The 25,461-nt window shown below is 34.0% G+C and overlaps 2 protein-coding genes across 3 annotated transcripts in view; one reads left to right on the forward strand and one right to left on the reverse strand.

Moving 5' to 3' along the window:
• LOC109546993 (serine/threonine-protein kinase SMG1) overlaps positions 1 to 25,301 on the reverse strand; it is a 38,380-nt gene extending 13,079 nt beyond the window's left edge. For both annotated transcript variants that reach the window (XM_019918193.2, XM_019918192.2), the window contains exons 1-9: positions 25,182 to 25,301; positions 24,686 to 24,924; positions 21,814 to 21,990; positions 16,549 to 21,749; positions 15,405 to 15,902; positions 15,214 to 15,346; positions 15,046 to 15,147; positions 14,686 to 14,931; positions 14,287 to 14,471 (exon numbers count right to left, since the gene is read on the reverse strand). In XM_019918193.2, the coding sequence (XP_019773752.1) occupies positions 14,287 to 14,471; positions 14,686 to 14,931; positions 15,046 to 15,147; positions 15,214 to 15,346; positions 15,405 to 15,902; positions 16,549 to 21,749; positions 21,814 to 21,990; positions 24,686 to 24,842 (6,699 nt within the window). In that variant the 5' untranslated portion in view covers positions 24,843 to 24,924; positions 25,182 to 25,301. The remainder of the gene's footprint in view (positions 1 to 14,286; positions 14,472 to 14,685; positions 14,932 to 15,045; positions 15,148 to 15,213; positions 15,347 to 15,404; positions 15,903 to 16,548; positions 21,750 to 21,813; positions 21,991 to 24,685; positions 24,925 to 25,181) is intronic.
• On the forward strand, positions 4,919 to 11,159 carry LOC109546995 (histamine H2 receptor). The gene is made up of 2 exons (XM_019918194.2): positions 4,919 to 6,007; positions 10,202 to 11,159. The coding sequence occupies exons 1-2, from the start codon at positions 5,306 to 5,308 to the stop codon at positions 10,637 to 10,639; spliced, it is 1,140 nt and encodes a 379-aa protein (XP_019773753.1). The 5' UTR covers positions 4,919 to 5,305; the 3' UTR covers positions 10,640 to 11,159.
• Positions 25,302 to 25,461: the final 160 nt, after the last annotated feature.

Consider the following 25,461-nt stretch of genomic DNA (forward strand, 5'->3'; position numbering starts at 1 on the left):
ATATATCTTCAATTAACTGTCCGAAACCAATGACCAATCAACATTTCAATTAATTCAATCATAGCACTGATAAATATATGAACCAAAAATGCACCTAATTATATTTGCATATTAAATATATGCAGAAGGATTTAAAGTTGAATAATACAATACTTCAACGGCTGTTGCTGCATCATCTGCTGACTGGCGGTTATAAGCACGCAAATACTTCATTATGAGGTAATAATGAACAGATAATATTAATATTGATAATTCAGTGGGAATAGAACCATTAAAAAGCTGGAGGGATAACATCAATGATTAATATTCGCGATTATGATATAACGGCACACTAGACATAAATTCGATGTTTCTTCTATCTAAGGTATATTTATTATGCGATAGCTATCGAGGGGATGTGTACTGAGTACTGAGTACAGAGGCTTACATCTGAATCAATACAAAAGTATAAGCAAAGTTTATTATTGTATTTTTTGAACCCTTGACCTTAGTAGTATAATTAGTGCAGAACGGTGCTATTATTTTCTATTGACAGCATTAGTTAACTGCTTGAAAGGGATTTAGTTTAAAAAAAACATTACTTCAAATGTCCAATGTAATTAGTATTTTTTTAAGCAAAATGCGAACATTGTTGAATATTTGTACTTATACTATTTATTTCGTTTTATTTTTATTTAGGATTGCTGTTATTTTAATACATAGCTGTTCAAAAGACACAATTAGCATTAAAATTGAGATTTGGCTGCAATTTTTTCACCTTTTCTGTGTTTTTGCTTATACATATACAAAATATCTCGTAAACCTCGCTTTCTATTTTTATGAGATTCCAATTGTATTCCATTTTTATTTTGTCGGGTTTGTTGTTTGGTTGGTATTGTATTGGTAAAGATACAAAATTAATTTTATTTCTTGTATTTTATAACACTGTCTATTTTTTTGTGATATCGTGTATTTTTAGCAATGTTAGTCGGTTTTAAAAAGAGACAAATATCGAATTTCTAATGTACAGTACAGTATTAGCCGTACAGCTGATCACCCATAGTACTTAAAAAATATATTCATGAATTGTTGCGTGAGTTTTTCTTAAATGATGCAGTTAGCTAGTTATAAAAAATTTGTTTTAGTCCTAAGATTTTTTTCAATAATCACAGGAAGTTTAAAAACAAACAATACATTTTGACTGAAAAAACGAATAGCTTTGGTTATTTTCTAGAAAACGAGCGATAATCATTAAACGACACTAAACCACTTTTTTTAATGGAATAAATTGATTTTCAAATATTTGGAGTATTCAAGCTTTAATAACTTTCCATATTATATCTTAAATATGTTCGTATATTTTCGAACAAGCTCATAGTATTTTAAAGCATTTGAGGACAACTATATCAAAATGTCAGTGATCGATTTTTATAAAAGGAATCTCAGAGAAGCTACGTACTGAAAACTACTGATTTACAATCAACTATTTTCAGAAGCGTAAATATTTGACAGAATAAGCTCTGAAAATCCTTGAAAAGTAGAAACACTCTAAATCAAAAGTTTAAAATTAAATCTGTAAATTCAACTTGCACCCTAACCGGCGACCTTCAATTGAGAGGGTCTCTTGAAAAACCATGCGCTTGTAAAATCCACCAGTGCTTTTAGTAAATATAAGACCATATATTAAAAAGAAAATAGTTTTGCTTACAAAGGCATGAGGAAAAGTAAGAGTAGAGTAATTGTTTGTAGGACTTTTCGAAACGGAAATTTCGGCAAAGAGTCTTAAGCAAAACATTTATGGTTAGTCGAAAAGGAAATTATTTTCAAACTGCACAGGATGTTCAACAACAGCGCAAAACATATATTTTACAGAGAAATGAGAGTGGATTATTTTGTTTGGTAATTCCTACATCTGTTCGTTACTTAATTCTATATATCAATGCTTAACTAACTGAAAATATTCATTGAAACCAGCGAAAAATCAAAATTTGTTTATTCAATATTCAAAATTTTGTATGTCTTTTCACCATGCCTTTAGGTTTCCCTATACATTTTATAAAATGCGATTCAAAAATAAGTTTATAGCCATTACCCTTTTTGTAAAATATATAAGCAATATGATTTTGTTAACTAATGTGAACGAAATGTACAAAAACATGTCATTTGACAGATTTTTTAGTGCCTTTTTTGCAGCTTTTTGTCCATGTTAATTGTTTGCGCTTATTTACGCCTTCTTCTGTAAATGAATGGATAATATTGTAAAGAGTGAAAATTTGAAAATGGAAAGTTATTTTGCGAGTTTGTATAAAGACGGTAAGTTTTTTTAGCATGGAACTCTACGTATACGTCTCAAGGTATATTCGTAATTCCAAATTCTAGATACAGCGCGATAAGAAACATTACGCAACATGTTAAAACAACTTTGCATCAACAATACCTCAAAACGTTTGCAAATAAACCTAAACAACAAACAATAGCAGAATTTGTACAGTCAAGTTGTGGGTATAACAAACAATATTTTAATTTCGACTTATGCAAAGCATTTGTACAATCTGACATACCACTAAACAAGTTAGGTACGACATTCACACGGTGGATTTCGAACATTTTTGGAAATATGTTGCAACCAAAATGTACCAGATCAAAGCACGCTTCAAAAGAATTGTCACCGCCGTATTCAAAGATTATATATAAGAAATAAATACATTAGGGGGTAGCAAAAGCTTTTGTTTTACAGTAGACGAAACTACAGATTCTTGTGGTAGGTATGTTGCTAAACTTATTGATGTGCTTAATGAGGACGTTCCGCCAAAAACTTATTTAATTTGGTCGAAACAACTGAAAGCAACAAATAACACCACGTTCGTATGTGCCATATGAAAAAGTTTGCTAATGACTTGCGATGCTGCGCCTTATATGGTTAAAACTGCATCCAACCTTAAAGTTTTCTATCCAAACGCAATGCATTGAACGCGTTTGGCGCACGGACTTATCGAGTTGCACAAACCCTCGGCTTCAATTTCCTCTTGTCAATGATTTAATAAAAAAATGGCGAACGTTTAAATTTAAATTTAAGCGCCGTTAAGAGTGCAACTGTTCAGAGAGAGATTGCCCAACATTCCATCACCACCTGAACCAACGGTTGGGAACTTGGTTGGAGGCTCCTTTAACTACGACGAACATCTTCAAGATTCCAAAAATCTCACGTTAGAATTTCCAGACACTGCAAGTAAAGCCATACAAGATTGTCATGCCGTAGTAGAAAACACGGAACTGGCCAATAATCCTGCTTTTTATTAACAGTGATTTAAAGTCTGTAGGTGAAAATATTAAGAGAAACAACAAATGCTATTGGTAGAGTCGCTTTAAAAAAAATATTCACTTCAGCCATGCAATGGGGGCCATACTCCGGCCAATTGGTCAACTTCTACAAACAAAACTAAACGATGTTTTGTCAATAAACGAAGGATTTCAGAAGTTGAAAGATATTTCTTCGGTTTTAAATGGAAAATTTTTACAAAACCCAATTACGGATCCGGCAATGTTATCAAAATTACCCTAAAACAAGTGTAGACGTGGAGAGAAGTTTTTCTACTTATAAAAATATTCTTAGTGATAGACGGCAAAATTTTACTATAGAACATTTAGTTATTTCGTGTTTGAAACAAAACAAAACAATAATTTCACTTATTTGTTTTTTCGTATTATTCAGACTAAATTTTAGTTTCATCCAAAACGATTTTGAAGTATGTAATTATAATAAATCTATTTAAGAAAACTTTGTTATTTCATTTCACATTTCATTGCATTAAATTTCATTTAAAACATTTAAAAAATATATGATTTTTACCCCACTGAAAGAATGTTGTGTATTTTTAAAGCTTTTTTACATATCATTATGCTTTTTGTGAGAAAAAGCGCTTTTTTCGAGGATTTTAGTGCTTTTTAATCCGGACTTTACTGATAATGCAGCGAAACTACATTTGCTGCTGTCGACGAATTGAATCATCCAAACTTTCAAAATATAATTTATATCTCGTACTAGACACGGGGCCTATCTATTGAAATTGACGCCCGCTTATCTAATATTCTGCCTACTGCAAAATATACAAGATAAACCATTGAAAGTAAGTGTTCGTTTCCGAAGTAAACAGTTTTAAACACGCGGTTTAATAGAAAACGCTTTTTACGGAAATTTTCCTGGCCTGATTATTAAAATATTCCTGAGCACCGGAATCTCATTCTTTTTTCATATTTTTTTGAACAAAAAAAATACAATTTGTACGCAAATATTTGTTATAAATAGGCTATAAAAAACATTGTTGAAATCTGATTGGAAATTTTGTCATCGCGAGAAAACTCCAATTCGAAATTTGGGTCATATTGAAGCATTTCAAAGAAACCAATGGATTTGGTTCGATCGTTAAATTTCAATCTTTACGGCCTGTATTTTAAAACCGTGCACTTCTGCACTAAACAAATTTGATTAAATCGTCACCCAGGGATTTGTGATTTCGGATTTTTGGATGTCGGATTTTTGACCGACACCCTGTATATTGCACAGAAACCGCAAAAAGCTTCTTACAAACCGTAAAAATACAAACAGATGTCAGTTAACGGTGAAATTGGTTCCATCCAAAATAAATAAGAATGTTGGAATTTGCTGTGGAAAATTCGAAATACATCTAAAGAAAATACTGTAAAATTTCATCGAAAAGCAAAATGAATTGACTGATTTTTATAGCAATGGCAACTGTAGTGAACGAAACTGTGCGACCATCAATAATGTATTAAACCAGACAAAGCAAATATGATTGATCGGTTGAGAGCAGTGAAAAGCAATTTAGGAGATGTCGCAAATTTACAAGAAAAAACCACACTTGCTGCTGTTCCGAAAAGCTCTCCTTCAAGATCTTACGAGTCCGCGCATCCCACAACAAAACGCGATTGTTGCCATAGACTTCGCGCCATTCGATACGCGAAGATCACACGCTCGACACTTCCGAGTCCGCATTAAATAAAAACAAAAAAAACACTTTGTAGCTTTCGAGCGAAAACAACTTATTACATTTCAATTTTTCAAGGTTTTTTCCTTTTCGCTGATTCTGAAAACAGGCGAATATGGTGCCAACTGATAACTGACTTACAGCGAAAAGCTATTTACATGCCGCAGATGCAAAACATTGCATTAGTGATCCAGCAAGTGTTGTGTTGCATCTGGAATAAGCAGTGACGTGTCGCTGTATCAAAGTCCTAAAATGTCGATCAATCGACCACATCCAAGCAAATAAAATAAAATAAACCGAAATCGTGCAATGAATACACAATGTCGTATGCTACGTATCAGCAAGAGTCTCTCAACAACACAGGCAAAGACTATGAAGAATACAGTGGTACCATGGTATGGTTCGTCATCTACATCATCCTCATCACAGTGACAGTGTTCGGCAACCTTTTGACTATTAGTGCTATTTTGTGCACCAGAAAGTTGAGCTCTATCATAGCCAATCAGTTCGTCTTCAGTTTGGCCGTGAGCGATTTGTTTGTCGGTCTCACCATCCCCTACCATATGGCTTTCTACATTGCCGAAAACTTTGGCACCGGAAAGCTCAACTGCTTACTCAGATTCGTTCTGATCTCATTCGCTTGCTCCAGCTCGATAAGTAACCTGCTGGTCATCGCAGCTGACCGATATGTTGCTATAGTGTATCCTCTTCACTACAACAGGTTGATAACTCGAAGAACTTCAATGTTTTTAACCATGTTCGCATGGAGTCTGAGTTTTACTGTGGCGGCAATTCCTTTAGTATGGAACGAGTGGCAACTGGGAATCAGTTGTGAAGTTTTTGATGTGATTCCGAACGACTACATAAACTATGTGCTTTGTCCTATGTTTGTGCTCATTTGGATCATGATGCTGTTGCTGTATTCGCGAATATGCCAGGAAGCTGCCGGTCACGCGAAGAGAATGAGGAATGTCAACAGCACTCAGAGTATAGTTACTCTACGAGATTTCAAAAGTTTCCAGGTAAAATTTTGCGCCTACTTTAATCATTGAATATTCGCTCTATGAAAATCATTGCAATAAATCGAAATGTATCTTCAATCTGAAATCATTGCAATGTGCTTCTAGCCAACGGATTTTATACCCTGACCTAAAAATATTAATTTACAGCAGCGAGTTAATATTATATGTTGAAATTGCAATCGATTGCAAATAGATATTTACATCAATCTATTTATAAATTAAATTTTTTTTTCAATTATCGTCACGTGCGACTATTACAATAATTGTCCTGGGCATCTGCATGTATAGTCTGAATGTTATCATAATTACTGATGTAATTATAATAATACAAGAGTAACAACTGTAATATTCTAGAGGACATTTCCAGATAAACGGTATAAATTATCTAGGAATTATTTTTAGAAAAATAATTTAAATATCAGCAAATTATAAATAGCTAGTTTCAATTGACCACTGCACTTTGTTAATCTATTTCGAGATCGCAATGTGCACAAAGTGAAGATGATGGCAAGGATATATTCTTCCTACAATATCTCTTATACAATGTACTGAAACAGAACATATACATGAAATTGTCGGCTGAATGAATGGCTATACAGAGTGATTCAATAGGAGATAAATTATTTTACATTAAAATTGTAAGCATCTATTTCTGGATTAGGATACACAGGCCGACAAAAGTTCATTTATAAATTAATAACTGTTTTATATTACAAAAACAGTTGTTGGAAGTTTGGCAGACTGCACTACACCATTAGCAGAAATATTTTGCAATAAAAATAAATTAAACTGTGATAACAGTGTCGCGTTTTTCAAATAGATCCTATGATTGTTTAAATTACTATACTAATTTAAACATCCTAGAAAAACGCGGTTTCCGAGAAATAAAAAAAATAATCTCAACCAAAACAAAACATTACATTGCACCACTAATTACTACACATTAAATGAGGTTTTCAAAGGTTGGGTTCAAACTTCGATACGCTATTAGACTCGACTCGACACGAAACGAAACTAAAAAGAAAGGAATAATATGCATAAAACTTACACGAAACAATTAGGCGGTTTCCCGTAATAGAAAAAGAAACGGAGGATTTTACAATATTTATTTTAGGAAAAAAGGGAAATAATCAAAGATCCAGACAAAAGATCGAGTTTAAATTACAATGGCGTGCAAAATACCTACAGCTACTTTTAAAATATGAAAAAAAAAGTACGTTTGTCGGCCATTATATCCTAAACAAAGTCTTTCGGCGCCTGAGGTATATAGGAACTTTTAGGCTTAACAATATACTGAAATATCTACACCACCTCTTGAAACACGTTGTATAAGCATTATTTGCTTTAAAACCGGAGAAGTAAAGAATCCTACGATTCTCATAAATCAGATTACATAACCCACTGAAATCCTCATAAATAAAATAAGAAAGACATGCAATCACCAATGATGACAAATTGAGCAGACGAATAAGACTGTAAAATATAGATTTCAAGAGGTCAAGGTTGGACAATGCTCGTAACAATTGTCAATACCTTGTTAGAATGACCAATGTTTAGTCTTAAAAACGAGCTGTTAAATGTGAACTTCAAACGTTACTCATGAATCATTTTAATGGCTTTAAGAATGCGTTTTTGTTCCCATTACAATTGCATGCCCGCTACAGGTTAGTGATTTACATTTTATGTCGTTCTACTTGGTTTATTTTTTTTCCTTAAAATCATGCCTTTGTTGCGCTGTTACAAAGAAATATGTTAAAGATATATTTACTGGCTGGCGTCGGTTTTTCAGTTTACTGGGAAATACCACCGCAGTAAAAAAACGTGCAGTTGTAAAATTAAAATGTTACGATAGGAAAACAGTATATCACGCTAATAAAATATGTGCAGTTTCCTGGGAACAATGGATATACTGGTATCTATAATAATTAGAAAAAGATACGATTTACCCGATAATTCTATTTCTGGAAAAACTATAATTTTGGCACATTTATAAATAATATCCCTTGTCAGCAACAAATAGTTCAGCAATTACCGAATAAATTTTAATACGATTTATCAATTCTTTAAATTATTCAATACTAAATTCCGAACTTACAGAAAGTAGGAAACAACGCTTGCTTTTTTTTGGCAAAATTGATTATTTTGTATGAATAATTTATTTACATACTAGGTATATCAATAATTTTTTTAAGTTGATTTTTTTCATGAAATAATGTAAAATTCTCTAATGAATTAGCAAAACGAAATCACATTTGTTGTCCTGTTTTACGCGGTATTATTAACTCATCCATAAATACTGCCTGCACTCGAGCGTGAAGTAGAACGACAATATAGATAGGCTTCGAGAAGAAATTGAACAAGAATTGAATAATACTAGCCAAGAACTCAAAAATACAACTGCACTAAGGTTATGACTAAATTGGCTCCTTAAAGAACACGATAAGTATAAACTTCAAAGTGAACTTGTACATGCGGCGGCATTCTATTTAAAGGCTGCTGCATGGAATTCAGTTAAACCAATGATTCATTGACATCAATGGATTATGTGTAAAAACACAAAAGTTTGGTAATTTAACATAAATTACTTTCACCAAGTTGCGTAGGCAAAACAGGAAAAATTGCCACTAAATCACCGGAGTTCTAATAAAACGCTCAATTAGGCAGACACGCGTTTTAAATTGCCGGAGGAAAGTAAAAGGATATCATTGATTTATTCAGGGTATGAGGTTACCAGGCCAATTATTTATTATATCCACATCCGAGATAATTGCAATTCAGCTTAAATTACTCAAAAATATATCCCTTAGATGCGTAGCAAGTTGAATATTTACGAATAACAGAGCAATTTCCATTAACCATGCTAATTTTGGGTGGTTTGGAAAGTTTCAACGGAAAAAGCAGGGAAAGGCTTTTGCCCGTTTGCATTGTAATCGGTCACGAAACAGACCTTAAAGTTGCGAAGTGACGTGCCAAGATAGAAATTAAATACTTTAATTAACTCGGGCTATTTTTACCACAAAAGTTCTCCTTTTTGGTCATTAAAATACATTTAAGCTCTTTCAGCCAGTTTATTTGCACACAGCCGTCAAAACGCATCTATGCTGTTGGACTAACAGCGCTGGATCAATTATCCACCCACTAATCTAATCAATCTCAATGTTTCCAACGGTGAATAATTTCAAGCCAAAATGTGTTTTATATTAGCACAGGTCATTGAAAATAAATAAATACGCGTCTTGACTTCTGAATATTATATTTAGCAGGATGGGGCATACCTTATTAATAATTTTAATGCAGCGGTGCAATTTAAAATTTGCATTAAGCGATAGGGCAAAGCAATAGTAAATTAATCTGATAAAAACGGTTGCATTCATTCGTTCTTTATTTATATTATTTAGTTAAATAACTGCTGGCTTAGTTAAGTTTTTTTAGACAAAAAGTTAAAAAATTTATGGGCATGTGCTAAAACGCTAAATATATAATCATCATAGACTAATCCGCTTAAATAAAATACAATTTAAATTCAGTTACTTATTTCAGGAAAAAAGTCGTTATGTTTAATTAAAAAAGCATTATTTGAGCAAAAGACCATCAATTAAATGGCGACTAAAGATCCGAATAAAAAATATTGTTATTACTACCCAAACCATAATTAAGGTTGTTTTTTTAACAATAATAAATCAGGTAATAAAACATTCTTCAATCCTTGAGCACTGTGTCGCAAAATAAAACAGTTCATTTTATAATTGGGCTATTACATACCATTCTTCTTTAACATTTGTAAACATTTCGCCTATAAATAGCATTCATTAATGAACGGGTAAATATTGAACAACTTTCACTCAATCATCTGATATTCTTGGCCTAGCAATATTTTTAAAAAAATTGTAGTCTGGTGTTTTTGTCTGAAAAAATGCTACTACGTAGGGGAATAATTAAACCGGAGATACAACACAACAACTAGTACTATGCTAATAAAAAGCAACTATTTTGATATCAAGGTTAATAATAATAGTACGTTAAAACAGTAGTTGTTTTTAGTAGCTATTCATCAATCAACTCTAACTGATAATCTTTCTGATCCCGATAATTTTCTCTTTAGTACACAAATCGGTTCTGAGTTGTAATGAAAAGTTTAATTAATCCGTTAGCAAATATTTAGACAAAAAAAATAACACATGGTTGTTTTTTCAGGTAATGCTGACGATTTTGGGCTGCTTTACGATTTGCTGGCTACCCTACCTAGTAATTGCCGTCTACAGTCGTCATCATAGAGCGGCAAAATCATCGTTTTACTACGAAGTGGCGTTTAATTTGGCAGTGGCCAATTCCGGCATGAACCCGATAATCTACGCATGGAAGAACCACAATTTTCGCGCATCGTTCCTGCAACTGATTCGCTGCAAATCGCCAAACGCACATCCTAGTGCGCAGTATGTGACCAATCATGTACCCAGCAAGAAAAGTTCTTTATCCAATGGTGCGTGCAATGCCGTTTTTGTGAATGGGGACGAAGACAAATGTGCCTCGATTTGTGATAAAATCGAGTTGACGAATAGCAACTCGGATAGAGGCAACATGAACGCGAATGAGATTGCAAAAGTCAATAATGTTCGTGCTGAAACTGTCTGAACTTGCATGCATGTAAGCAGAAATTGAACATGCATTAAAGCCGTCTGGAGCGAATAAATTTCCCTTTTAATGACCTCGAAGGTATCAATGGAAAACATTTCAAAAACCGTTGACAAGAAAATTGGATATCCTTCACCCGTCAGATCTACGATATGTTGGTGGAAAACACTTATTCAAACGTATTTAATTGAACTTTATATGGAAGTGAAACATTGTGAAAGGGCAAAACAATTTTTATCCAAGTAATAGTTTAAAGGTGCGACTTTTAATATTTGAACTGTCCGTTTTATTGATTCATATGTATATTCCACAATGATGGCAATTGGCCAAATACTGATGTATACTTGTAAATTCCATGAGCGGAATTAACCGTGCAATGTTGCTTTAGAGGTATTTCCTTTTGTAAATACAGATAATTACTCGAGTATTAAATGTGAATATTTACATAATGTATTGAACTGATGTGATATTATTTTGCTAAAGTATATTTAAGTTGCAATTATAATGGACTTGAAGTTTAGCAGTTTTTTTTTACTTGTATGTAGTATTCCATATTAAATACATTTCCAAACTACTGATTGATTTTGCCTTTAAACGCCCAATCACTTGCAAAAGTTAATCAAAAACAAATCAAATAATGAGATTAAAACCCAAATAAAGCAGCCTTCCGAGTTCATTTAGTTCTTTATATGTATCACCTGACGCAATATTGGGGAAAGACAAAGTTTGTAGCGCAATATATGTATTGGTCGACAACCTTCGAAATAATTTAGGTCAAAATAAGACCCTTCTCCCTGTCACGCTTTGCAGTTTTTCGCACGGAAATTCCAAGGGAATAAGAAGCGTAATTATCCAATACACTGAAATCAAAGCAAAGCTGCTTTCTAACTAGGAACACGAAAATTACAAAACTGCGTTTTGTAAAAGCCACCTTGGCGGTTTTAAAGCTCTGACTGAGAAGATAATAAAATATAAAACGGAAGTTTCGGCTTTACTTAAAATACGTTTAAAGCAATCGATCGACTAGATAAAACTAAGCCGAAAATTACCAGGAAATATTCGTATAGCTAAGTAGTTTGGAAACAATTTGACAAAGTTACCAAAATATGTTTCCTAGGAGTTGCTTTGCGACCATAATGAGAAGAAACATATCTAAAGGTTAAGGGATTTATAAGAAAAACTTATCACATCTCCAAATAAAATAAGAAAATTTAGTAATTGTTTCACCCGCTGCGCAAAATTTAGTTAACAAAATGCCGAATTTACCCAACTACTATTCAAATATTTAATTAACTTTCACGTGCTGAGTTGAGAACCTAATAAATGTATTAATCAAGCCGAGACAATCATCTGATAAATACTTGACACGTAGTAAATAAACACCAATACATACTTTACCAATAGAAGTGTTCAAATATTTAAAAATAAATTAATTTATATTATTCCGCTGACATGTTTGTAATCGCTCATTTCGATAATAAATGGGATTTACCTGCAGCTTAAATACATAATCAATTTCAATTATATAAACCGTCTTTCAATGCGGTCTATTCTCGGAATTAACCGGCTTGTATGCAAATTTCCTGAGGTTATAATCAAAATATTTGAAATCAAAGTACGAAGTGGAATTCATCAAGTCGATGTAGTCACGATGCTGCAAAAACATGGTAAATATTTAATATTCACTTCTTTGCGAGATTTAAATCTGAGAGCTAACAAGGGAGCACATCTGTTTTATTGGCTACTTAATCTCGACAAGATGCATTTCGTTGCATTAAAACACACAAGGATGGCAACAATATAAAAGTAATATACAAAATATAAAAATAATAAATGTCCAAGAAAGAAGCCAAATTCCTTCAAATAGACATTATAATAAAACCGTCAAGGGCAGAAAGACCATGCGGTCGATAGCTTTTTTCTTAGAAAATAAAGATTAGTAATATACAGGGTGATTAACAACCTTACGGACATAGAGCAGGGGCGTGTAGGGGACCTCAAAACAAGCAGAGTTTCCATTGAAGTTTTTTTCTCAGGCCCATGGTTAATGAGATACAGGGTGTTAAAGTTTAAAAAATATATTCGTATTTCCTCTTTAACTCCTACAATTTATAAGATATTTTGCTGAAATTTTAAAAGTAGGCTACTGTTTAGACCCTTTACCCGTAGGTAAATTTACAACGCGTTTTTTTTTCTAGAGGCATACCCCATTTTACCCCCCGAACTTTTTTGTGGTGCGCCATTGACTTGAAGCGAAGAAATTTTTTAATTTGTTGTTCATTTTAACATTATGTCTTCGTATCTGCCTTCGTTTTCTAGTTATTTTCACAATCAAAAGTCCATGTAGGGTTACTGGGTGACTTTGAATTTTCTAATAATTTTTTTGTCCTTTTGCTCATATTTTTGTAAAAGGCTTGAAGCCTTAGGACGCCTACATAAGAGCAAATTGTCCATCTTTTGACATAAAAATAACTGCTGAAAATGTCAAAGTGACAATTTTACGCCATTCTCGTTTATTTTTCTAATGGGTGGTCGGAGTGACACCTTGTTTTGAAGGTCTGTTCATGCTCTTGTCAACCTTAAATTTGTAGATCATTTGTTTCAGTGGTTTTCGAATGACCGATTGCCAATTAAATATCTGATGAGTGTGTTGTTTTTTCTAACGTTGTACAAAAATGTGTTTTTATCTTCACGCATCGACTTTACCATTGCCGGGCCGCAAACGGAAAAAAATTTGAACACTTAATAAAATAGAAGTCTTAAAAGTTAAGCGGTTTTTCTGATTTGGTAATTTTATTTGTTAAGTTTAAAAATATCTAGGTACTCTTAGAAAATGTGATAATTACAATTAGAGTGAAGTAGGTTTAGATAAATATCCAATTTTTAACAGCGTTGGAAAAAAGAACAAACTCATCAGATATTTAATTGGCAACCGGTGATTCCAAAACTACTGCAACTAGTGATCAACAAATGGACAGTTAAAGAGAGGATGAACAGACCTTCAAAACAAGGTTTCACTCGACCACGCATTCCACTAGAAAAAATAAACGGCCGGCAATTTTATGTCAAAAGATGGACAATTTGCTCTTACGTAGACGTGCCAAATTTTGTGACAATAGCTATAAAGGCTCAAAAAATAAAAGAGGGAGCTCATTATAGCCGCGGACACTGTATAAGTCTATCCCAGACTTATTAATTTCCTAAGGATCATTTTTATTATTATTAGTGTCGTAAATGGTTGGAGTTCAATATTTGCCGCATAGATATTCCAAATGCAATTGTAAAATTATCTTTGCAATAATGTAATAAAAAAGTCATTAAGTTCACGGCGCTGCTTCGTTTGCATATAAATGTTATCATTTTATTATTATGCATGAAATAAGGAAATGCCGGAAAAATACTGTGCTCAAATACAATTTTCCAATACTGATGAGAGATTAATGAAAGTGTGTCAGAACTGAATAAATATCATTGTAAACTTTAATAATCAGCCGAGTCTAAATAGGACGTACCCATTAAACAGAAACTGATAATTTTCTAAATGAAAAATATAGTTGCTGGCTGATTTTCAATGCATAATAAGTCGAGTTGAATGCAATGCAGCATCAACTGGTAAACAATTTAGAAAAATTTGAATATGCACTCACCTCGACTCCGGTAACTCCCAATGCGTCATTAATGTTGGGTGTCAATCTAAAAGGCACTTTTTCCGGAACTCGCAACGTTTTGCCCTTTTCGAAGCAAACATTATAGTCTATATGCACGACGTCTCCAGTTGAGAGATCTATCAACATGTTATCCAAGTGCCTGTCTCCCAACCCGATTATATAACCTGTAAAAAAATAGTTTTTTGTGCAGAAATCGTAATTTTATTGCGTGGTAATTTAATCTTTTATTTTCAAACATGCCAGAAAGTAGGAGTATTTCAACACTATGTAGGTTGGTATTAATAACTGCTACTTTCTTTAAGCTTCAAAAATTTATGACTCAAAAGAATAAACGAATTAAACGCTATAAAAAACCGATTGCAGATGAATGCGACTTACCAATAATGCTCATCACTGCAACGCTGTAGCAATATCTCTTCACAACCTGCCACCAGGCGTTTGCTGAAATTGAATTACACCACAACTCCTTAGAGATCAGATCGCTGGGAGTTTCGGCCATGAGTTCGCTCAACACTTCTTTGAGAACACTCAATGGCCACTCCTTTCTGTTATCTATATTTTTCACACCATGTTCCACTAGTTTATTGTAGAACAGCTCAGATGGTCTGGGCACTGTAACAGTACCTATCAAAAACAAATAAAAATATTCACACAGTTAGGACAGCTAACCTGTAGATGAAAACTTTGGGCTTAATAGAAACTTAATTAAATTTTCATGAGAATATCAATCGTTCTTACTTTTTGCAGTAGGTTTAGACATTTCCCGTTGTTGCCATCTTTTGTATAATGCGAAAACAGGTGTAGTGCCATCGACCCAGGATATTAGACCCGATCTGGGACCTGAAATTAAAAAAAACGCAGATTAACTTTAAAATCGATTGTGAAACAAATTACGAAAACACATACCTAGCGGAATAACCGAGTAGTGGCGAGCTCTATATAAATTATGGCCAGCCGGATCAGCATTTTGGGCCATCATAGTATTTGCGATGCTCAAAAATTGCATTATTCGCTCGTCCAAATGCAAATCTTCAAGACCCTATTAAACAAATGCCAAAATAAAAACTGTGAACCTCTAGAGATTTGCAAAAATCTACCTTGAATAAGTATGTATACGTTTGTCCGTCGGATCCATAGAAAACCAATTTTTTCGGCTTCGTTTTTGTTGGTAAGATGGAAACTATGTTGCTAACATGTGAAATAGTGGTGCTATTCTTGGCAGTCGTAGCCAAACCGGGCATAGCAATTAAGGTATTTTTGATCGAATGCAACACGGGCGATATATCCTGCATTTTCAAGGAATAGGACGCTCTCTTATGGAACTTTTGCTGGAACTTCTTCTGCAACTGCTTTAATGGGGCTAGAGAATCTTGAGGCTTTTCAGGATTTTCCGGATTGGTTAGTTTTTCTATAACCGTTTTGATGTCTTCCATATATTTTTCCTGGAAATGCCTTTCATGTGGCGTTTCCGGTTCGACACTGGTAACATCGTTCAATTGTTGTAGAACAAATATTACAGGTTTTGTGATGATTCGATGCTTTTCCATCATAAGAGTGGTTTTTTCTTCTTTCGACAAATTTGCATTTTCATTCACCTAAAATGGAATTGGAAAGTGTAACGAGGAAAATGTAACTTTTTAAATAGGAAATCAGTTAAAAAAAATGAAGAGTCTAGCAACACTAAAGACACACAAACAATCATTTCTGCTTTCAAACATATAAAGTGCATTTTTTAACTGTGAATAACAGTTATCTTTGCAATTTGAATAGTTCCTGACTAAAAATTACATTATCTGGTCAGTAAAGTGGAAAAAAATTCTTTGAAATATTTTTATTCGAAAACCTCTATTTTTCTCTAAAATAAACTACTTAGTAGAAACATGTTTGATTGATGATCAAGAGGGTTTCATACGATACAAATACAACGTTTTAAAGAAACGGAAAAATTTAAACGTTTCTCTGCAAAATAATCATAATAAGAATCTAATTATAAATTCAAATAGCTATTTAAACTAACAACACTAAGGTATCTATTTATTAGTGCTTTTAAATCATTCACTATCTTTTATGAACTGTATTGTGGCAGAGAAACGCACAAATTGGTAAAAACCTACTTTCAAAACAAAAGGGCAAATCTAAAATGCAAAGTGATAGTAGTTAACGTATACATAAGTACATAAGTAAATAGTTAATATTTTGCAAAATAGGGTCAGTTTGAAAAAGAATAAACAAAAATTTTACCTTCTCAATCTCATATTCCAACTGATGTTGCCTCTTAATAATCTCGGACTGATGTTGTGCTAACGTCCCAAGCCATAATTCGTCCCAAAGCAATGTAATCCTTCTCAGTTCCTTAACCAAAGTTTGAACTTGGGTAATCGTTTCGGGATCTTGCTTACTTAGTGTATCCACCATAGTTTTAAAGCAAATCTGAAGAGTGTTGTTGGTCCATCCTTCGTTTTCACTGTCGAAATTATCCTCATCGTTATCGAGATCGGTTTCTTCATTTTCGTCGTTATTTTGTGATAAGCAGTCCTTTGGAAGCTTAATTTCACTGAAGTCAAACTTGAGACCTCCTTCCAAAGCGCCAACAACTGCTGGAAACGTAATTAATTGCGGAGCATCTTCGGCGACACGGCATAATAAATCGGATACTCGGTGTCTGACGTAGCTTTCAGGATGATTGAGCCTTGAAAATAACTGAGGAATGATAACTTTCCAAGGTTCAGTTGGAGTAGCTTGTAAGCCTTCTTCTAAAATGTTTTGTAGCTCCAAAGCGTACTTAACGATCAATCGTAGGAGTCGGAGGGTTATGGTGATAGTCGTGCACTCGCTACTCCTCGAAACGTTTTCGGAATTCTTCACTAAGTGCAGGTACTTGAAGTACGCTTCGGCACTCAAGGCATAATAGTTATAAATGTTCTGTTGTGTATTCTTCCAAATTTGCACTAAGTTTTTCAATTGTTCTTCAGTAGCATTTTCCAAAACGCCCACGTTTTGCAGCTGTGCCTGAATCATATCTGTTGTATTAATTTCATTGGAGTCAATGTCCTCTTCGCCAATAATTACTGATCGAGTCTGAGATAAAATCATAAATATTTGATTCAGATCATTCTCGGGTGTTTCAAAAGGTAACAGGGCTTTTATTTCCAAGCAATGTTCTTCTGATAAATTGTTCTTGATATTGGAACTGTGATCTACAATCTTTTTACCCCATTTGTAACACCATGTTCCAAATGCATTCCAGCTTTTTGCAATACTCTGGCACTGGTGAGCGCCAAACTGGAAAAGTTTACCAATGGCCATCTCATTCAGTGGAATTATGTTTGAAGCGGTCGATTCTATTGTGCCGATTTCGGGCAAAACCATAATTAACTTGCCCAACGGACTGTTAATTTCCGTTATGTTAATACTTTCGTTAGACTGCATCCAACCAGCCAGTTTCAGCAAGATTTTGCTGCTGATTTTCCGATGTTCTATGCTGCCATAATGTTCTGCGTATTTTGAAATGGCGGTTGAAACCGAGGCGCATAAGTTTAAGGCAATCGGACGAGTATCCTCACTGTGGTATGAGATTTTAATCAATTCGGGCATTGCTCTGGCGACATCTAATGTGTATATCGAAAAATCGGCGAATTTCTCCAGAAACTCGTTATGTGTGATTAGATTTAAATAATCGCTTGAAAATGTGAATCCTTTGTCTTTGAAAAACTTCATCAGTTGTCGCGAAGCCAGCGTCAAATTCTTCTCCTTTCTAGCTCGCTTGATAATGTCTAGCCTTAAGTTGCTGGAAAATATGTTAAAACCTTGGTTCTGCACTTTACTGAAATATTCAGACCACCATAGAATCTTTTTGAGCACCGACGTATCAACCTTTTCAATTTCATTCTCAAAGTGTTCAGACACTAAGAATACTGTATGAGCCGGAAAGCCTGCAGCAACATGTTTCAGACCTACTGCAACATACTGGAGCAATGAATAGTTTTGCAGAAATTCAGATGGTGCTATCGGCAACAGTGTTTGAATATTCTTCTGGATAACACTTAAACTATTGTCAATTTTATTCACATCGAAAGTTTCCCCAGCAGTTGCCAGTTTCAAGGCATAATTATACAGGTTTGTTTCAGTGGTTGTGTAATTTTCATAAATACTCCAAGTGGACTCTTCGTCTTTTATTTTCCAAGTGCCGAGAGAATTTATGCTGTGATAATCCACTTCCAAATTAAAAAGACACTTGTTGCATTCCCAATCTGTGGTGTGGAACCAGTATTTCTTACCATTGTCATCGGTAGTTTCCTTATCATTTGAGTGCCATTGAAACAAATCTATCCAGTTGTTCAATTCCTTGTAACACACGACAATTTGGTCCTGCATGAAATTGCAAACATCTTGATCTAATTTCTTGTCTTCTTTCTCCGTTTGACTTTCTTGTAAGATTTTCTTGTAACCTTCAACAGCTATTTCATATCTTTTGGAAGCTTGGTCGGCAGTAAACTTGATCCAAGTATATCTTTTACCTGTATGCAGTTTACACCAAGTGTAAAAACCATACAAAGCCTCTGGCTCTTTCAGGTTTAAAAGGGCTAGAGTGACAAACATAGCAACTCTTTCAAACTCTTGTGAATTAGCTTTTCCCTTACTGAGCAGATCCTTTAACATATATTGACCGTGTTTAAGGGCAATACTACTTTCTCCACAATGAAGAGCTATATGCATGACTACCATCCGGATTCTCAATAGCCATTCATTGCAAGTATTCATGTTTGCAATGAAAAATGATTTAACAGTTTTGCTTGGTTGGGGCATAGCTACCGCACAACCTTCCGATGCGTTGAAAATAGATTTTTCCAAATGTTCAACGAACTGCAAAAGTAATCGAACTCGATTGATGTTTGTCTCGTTTAATCTATCTGTAGTTTTCTTCATCATAACTAGATCATTTCCCAGCTGGTTTAGCGCATATTCAATTTTTGTAAAGGTCTCATTCGGTTTGCCTAAAGGGGTGCGCAATTTGTAGTTTACACAAAATTGAGCAGCTTCTAAAGTGCACCAGTTGGTCAACACCTGCCTTGAATTGACCGTCAAGTCGTAAAACAACTCCATATTCATCTGAGACTCACAATCTTGTGCCCAACAGGTTGTGAAAATTTCTTCGAGAAGCTCAGCGCTAGTGTTGTTTTTCTTTAACAAATAATTCATAAACTTTTTGAATTGTTCTGGATACATTTCTCCGACCACTGATCCATTCAAATGCAAATTTTGCGCCATGTAAATCATGAAACTGTTAAAATCTTTCGAATTGCAAGACTTTTGACTTGAGGTGTTAATCACATTTACTTTGTTGAACTCGACGATAGCTATGTCCCATGGAATGTTTGCTGATAGTTTGGAATATCGATTACACAGGTTTGGATTATTTGAAGTCATGTGCAATTTGCACAAATCGCTGACGCTGGTCAAGAAAACGTTACTCCAAGCCAGTTGCTTATTGCTGAGGAGTTTTTCAAGATTTTGACAAACTGCATCAATGACTTGTACATTAAAATGGTATCCGCATTTCACCAAGACCTCAGTAATGGCGGAAAATTTATCTTGCAAATAAAACGCTTCCAAGTAGCATTCAGAATTAATCAGAATATCATTCAGCCATTGTAGCAGAAGCAAGGTTACTTCCGTGTATGTTTCAATTTGAAGACATTTATGCAGGATGTCCAAAATGATTGCAAAATTACCAGAATTAGGTGAAGTATTCGGCACGTCATTTATACTCAGTCCTTCAGTCAAAGCAAATCGGTTAATATCTTGCTTGCTAGTGACCAAGTTGCTGTTCGATACAAAATGATTGTAACACTTGCAGTGGGAAAATAACAGATATAGCAAGCTGTATTGAACACACGGCGATTTTTTTGCTAACACTACGTCATATGGCAATAAATTTACACCGACAAGTTCTAAAATGCTGGGCTTCAATGCCCACATAACTATTATAGAACTTGCGTTTGCTAGCTGGGATAAACATCTCAACAGGAACATGACGGCATCATCTGCTTTTTCCAAAGTATTTGGGCCGGTCTTCTCATTTAAAAAGGGATTATTTTTTATAATTGGTTCATATTTAGGTACTATCTGTGTGTAAAATCGTTCCAAATCTCCTAACACATATCTATAGGCTTCTTGAAGCAGTGATACATTTTTCAAATTCAGCAACGCCTGGTAAACGCAAATCACTGCGCTCTGTATATTGGTGTAAGGACATGAACGCAGCTTGACAATATTGCTGGTTGGGCCAATTAGCTTTTCAATCAGTTCTATAGGCAGATTAGCGGACAATTCCCTTATGATTTTGGCAATGAACAGCAACATTGAAACAGTAGTATTGTCTTGAAAATCATTAATAAGCGCTAACTCCAAATCCAACAAAGTATAAACGGAGTTGCTCAAAGCTTGGGATTTTGTGTCCAGGTTAGGTAGCAATTGGCATATGCAGTCATTTCCAGCTATTACAAGATTCTCTGGTAGAAAAGATTCCAGCGCATCCGTAACCGTTTTTATAATCGTTCCTAAACATGAAACAATAAAATCGACTGTCACGGATTTGTTATTCGTTGGATGCAAATTCGTGTCTAGGCATTTTAAAACAGTATTTAGGGCTAAAATCAGGACGGTCACATGGTCAAGATTATCATCCAAAGATAATTCAGCATTGTAATTTGATATATCTTCCAAAAAATTATCTATCAATTGTACTGAAAAGTCTAGGTTGCATTTAAAGTGATGCGAGAGTTTCTGCATATTTCGTGAAATAAATTCTGTGTTGGATAGTGGTTGGCTGTGATCGACGTGCCAGCCGAACAGCAAGTCAATGGTGTCACGAAACTGATCATAAAAATCATCTGGATACATGTTCACTACAGTGACAAGTATTTCTAAAATTCCTTTAAAAATCTCTGCATTCTCTGTCACTTCAATGGAGCTTACAAGATTGTTTATCAACGTTTCTATATGGTCTTGGAGAACCGGTTTTTTCAATTCCATCTTGAATGTTTCCTTTAACGTTGACATTAACAAAATTTGCATCTCTTCATGACTGTTATTAATTTTCGTGAAAAGCCATGTATGATACCGTTCGAAGTCCCCCTCTTGTCCCATTATATAGCCCATTCTACCTAAAGCCCTTGCAGATTGTTGTTTGGCTAATAGCCCAGGAGATACTTGGAGAATATCGTACATCGATTCTCCTAATATATGAAATGCTTTTCTTACATATGCTGCATTGTCTGGTAATAACAAGACCTCTAATAGTTTCTTAGATATCTGTAAGGAGTTATCCGGGTTCACTTCGGTGTTAAGTCTTCTCAAGAGTTTGGATATTCTTGTATCCTCTGGAAGGTTGAGCTTGATGTCAGACTTCTTTTCAGGCTCGTAAAACTTGCCACGAAACCCTTAAATAAAGACATTCGTAGTATTTTATACTGAAAAAGAATATATTCTAAAAGCTAGCCTTACCTCCAGAGGCATCATGCCGAGTGTTTTCATATTTTCGGCCACTGTAGTAATTGTCAGAATAATCTCTATCATTTCGTCTTGAGACATCTCCCCGGCGACCCCGAAATCCGGATCTGTTATTAACAGGCAATCTAGCAGATCTAAATTCTGTAGATCTAGTGCGTGGTCTGCTAGTACCTGCAGTTAAAGAATTGGCATTTATTTACAGTGCAACTTTTTTTCCTTGTAGTAAAGGATTGTTCTTAAAGCAAACTTCGTGACTTGGAAAAGTGTGAAGGAGGCAAAAGATGCATAAAATGTGAGAATCTAAATCAAGTATCAAACAGGGAGGTGCAAAACTTTCCACTCGATAATTAAAAACGTAAAGTGTCATTTTGAAATGATTTGAACACAAATCTTGAAAAATCTATGAGCGAACGTTTACAGCTGAATGCGTGCCAGAAAGCCTTTGAAAGACTTGAAACAATATTAACTTTTTGAAGTTTATTTCCAGTCGTACTGGAAACGATAAAATTTTTGTATGATGTTTAATTATTGTTTATTGTCTAAATAATTGTCAATCAATTATGAAACATGCATTAATGCAAAAATGTTAATAGAAAATATTCAGTAAACATATAATCAAAATGCTAGTCGATGTGAACAAACTTGTATTTCAAAAAAATGCTTTACTTATCTGCTATTGGCAGTCAAAGTTCTTCCAAAAAATCACGCGATTTGTAATATTGTAATTATTTCACAATCGATATTAATAAAATTTTCTAGGTATTCATAAGTAGAACTTTTTATGAAGTAATTGCATGTGCTGCCAGAGACGGTAGTAAATTTTTTAGTACAAAAACTGTTTTTATACTGCAAAAATTTTTATTTAGTAGCTGGAATGATTTCATTAGATCATTGTTACGCGCGAAAAATGTAAGGTCGTGTCTCGATCAGCAACACCACATTATTACAACACTTTTTTATTCTTTACCAAACAGATTTGGAATTCATATTCTTCCTATATAATTTTGTTTAATAAGGACCTGTATGGACATGGACTATTTGTAAATTCTACGGACTAGTTATCTGTTATTTATGAGACTCTATGAGATAATATCTATATATCATCAAAAACTATAAGTACGACCCTAAATTAAAATTAATTGTTGGTACGAGTCATACAATTAAACTCTTTATTGGAATATATTTTGTATGCAATTTATAAAATAAATTAACAAATACTGTATTAAAATTTATAAAATGCCCCTTCAATTGACCAGCGCCTTGCGTTGCAAAACGTATCCACAGGAAATAAACAAAAAGTATACTTGTAAAATTTGTCATTATTTGATTTGATACAAAAATAAATAGCTTCGTTACTAAATTCATCTTGGATGTTTCTTTAATGTTAGCTTATTAATTATAGGAGTTCTATTAGATCGTAGTCTTAAACTTATCTAAATATAAATAATTTAAAATCAAGGTCGTTCTTGCAGTTTTTGATAATAAATTGATAATGACATTGCGAAGAAACGGATAGTATTTGAGAAAAATGTAATAACATTATTGCGACCCGCAGAATTCATGAAAAGTTGATAATGGTGGGCCGAAAACGAAACATTGAATTTCCGGTCTAATAATGTAATCTTGTAGAGAATGAAAAAGGGATGTAATAATGTGACAATTATTTTAAAATAGCTTGCCCAATAAGTTCAGAATTTGTTTTCATTGTTTGAGCAAATTTCAGTGTTTTTCGAACATTCCTGGAAGTAGCCGGAATTTTAAAATTTTTAATACACCGTATTAAATGCGTAACTTGGACCTAACTATTAGACAAAGCCAAACAACGTTTAGAGATTTTAGGTTTATCTTTATATGCCTTTGATGTTGAACTGCAAGAAACAAATTTTTTTGCTCAATTGGAAGCATGCCAAACTTTCAGAAGTGTTGCATTGCTTTATTTGCCACCCTGTAAAAATCTTATCTGAAGAACTAATTTTTTGTAAAAACACGTACCGATAGAAAAAGAATTGTACTACCGAACACTTCAAACATAAATCAAATAGCTCGCAGTAGACAGAATTTATCATGTTCTAAAGTTAGGGCGTTTTGGCAGTGGCACGTTTATTTGCTTGAGCAGTTTAGATTCAGATGATCAATTGTCGATAAACGAATATTTAAAGAAATAATCAAAGAGTTCTAATACTGCATAAACCCAGAATGCTGTTGAAATGGATAATTACATACGTAAGTACACATTTCTTTGCATTAGAATCTCTTCTTTAGCTATGATTAAAATGATAATTAAATATTTTCACCGCATCATTTCTTGAATACCTAAACGTTGTATGTTACTTCATATTGTCTTTTATTTGTCATTGGTAAAGATGCTGAAGATAAAGAATGCCTAGGCATTTTGCAGATTGCCGAATTTATAATGCTACCGAATATCCATTCGAGTGTTGCTGTTGGTTAAACCATCTTGCACATACATGGAAATAAACAGTATGATCATTCAACAGAATCAAGTTCATTGAACAATTTTTTTTCAATTTTTATTATTGTTTAGCAAACTCCTGTTGATCTCCAATTTCCACTTGATAGTGTTTCATGTTCAGATCATTTAAAAATCATAAAGACTGAGCATGTTAGCATCGCTAAAAATCGTGGTGGAAAAATTAATCTGGGTTAAATATTCACTGCAACTAAAAAATTTACCTAAACAAGCATCGAAACACAATACCACGTTTATTAGTTTGATTTATGTGAGAGATGGCATGTTAGTGGTGTTACTATTAGTGCTTAACCTGAATGTGGTAAAACTATGGAATTCGGCTTTTAATAAAACAGTAACTTGATAAACCAATAAATTATTATAAAAACCACTAACCAGTGCTCCTATAGCCTCTGTCCCTGGTATAGTTTGAATACCTGTTCAGCACCTCATGATCTCCACTTTCATCTGAATTTAGGCCTTCTGTTTCTGGAACGTCCCTATAGCTTTTAGATGACTTCAACTTATACACAGAAATGTTATTTGATATCATTGTATCTTATAACATTATTGATACACAATGTTTCTAATACACAAATACACCGTTTCATCTGCTGTGTAATCTACTGTTGGCCCTGCAATGGAAAACACTAGTAAATTATAATACATACACTTTGAATTTTGGTTGAAAGTGTTAACGGTAAATCTATTAAACCCTAATACCAACTAATATGGCAGAAAAGCGTGTTCGAAGGCTTCAAACTACCTTTTTGCCCTATCAAATTGCTGTCATTTTTTCTGACTTCTATGTAGGGTCAAACTTAATGGGCTATTGATAGATATCTAGTTGTAGTCGAAGAGATTTAATTGATTAGGTATTAAGAGAACTTACTGTTTTTATCAATCAGCAATACTTCACAATATAGTTTAACGGACCATGCAGAAATAAATCGTTTCGGATGCACCTTTATGTAGCTCATTGTGTGAATTTAACCACATGAGAAATGCCCCTGTGCGCATGTCATTTCGGAGACATTCGACAATTGACACCAGTCGAAACTTTAGGTATATATCTATAGGGTGGTCACATAAGTCGCCTATTCACTTCTTAGACAAGGAAAGAGAGACAGACTCACTCTCTTAATTTATCTAATATTTTTGCAGACACGCAC

Source organism: Dendroctonus ponderosae, unplaced genomic scaffold (genome assembly GCF_020466585.1).
Source record: "Dendroctonus ponderosae isolate FM_Combo_2020 unplaced genomic scaffold, Dpon_F_20191213v2 Dpon_F_20191213_8, whole genome shotgun sequence".
In the NCBI taxonomy this organism is placed as follows: domain Eukaryota; kingdom Metazoa; phylum Arthropoda; class Insecta; order Coleoptera; family Curculionidae; genus Dendroctonus; species Dendroctonus ponderosae.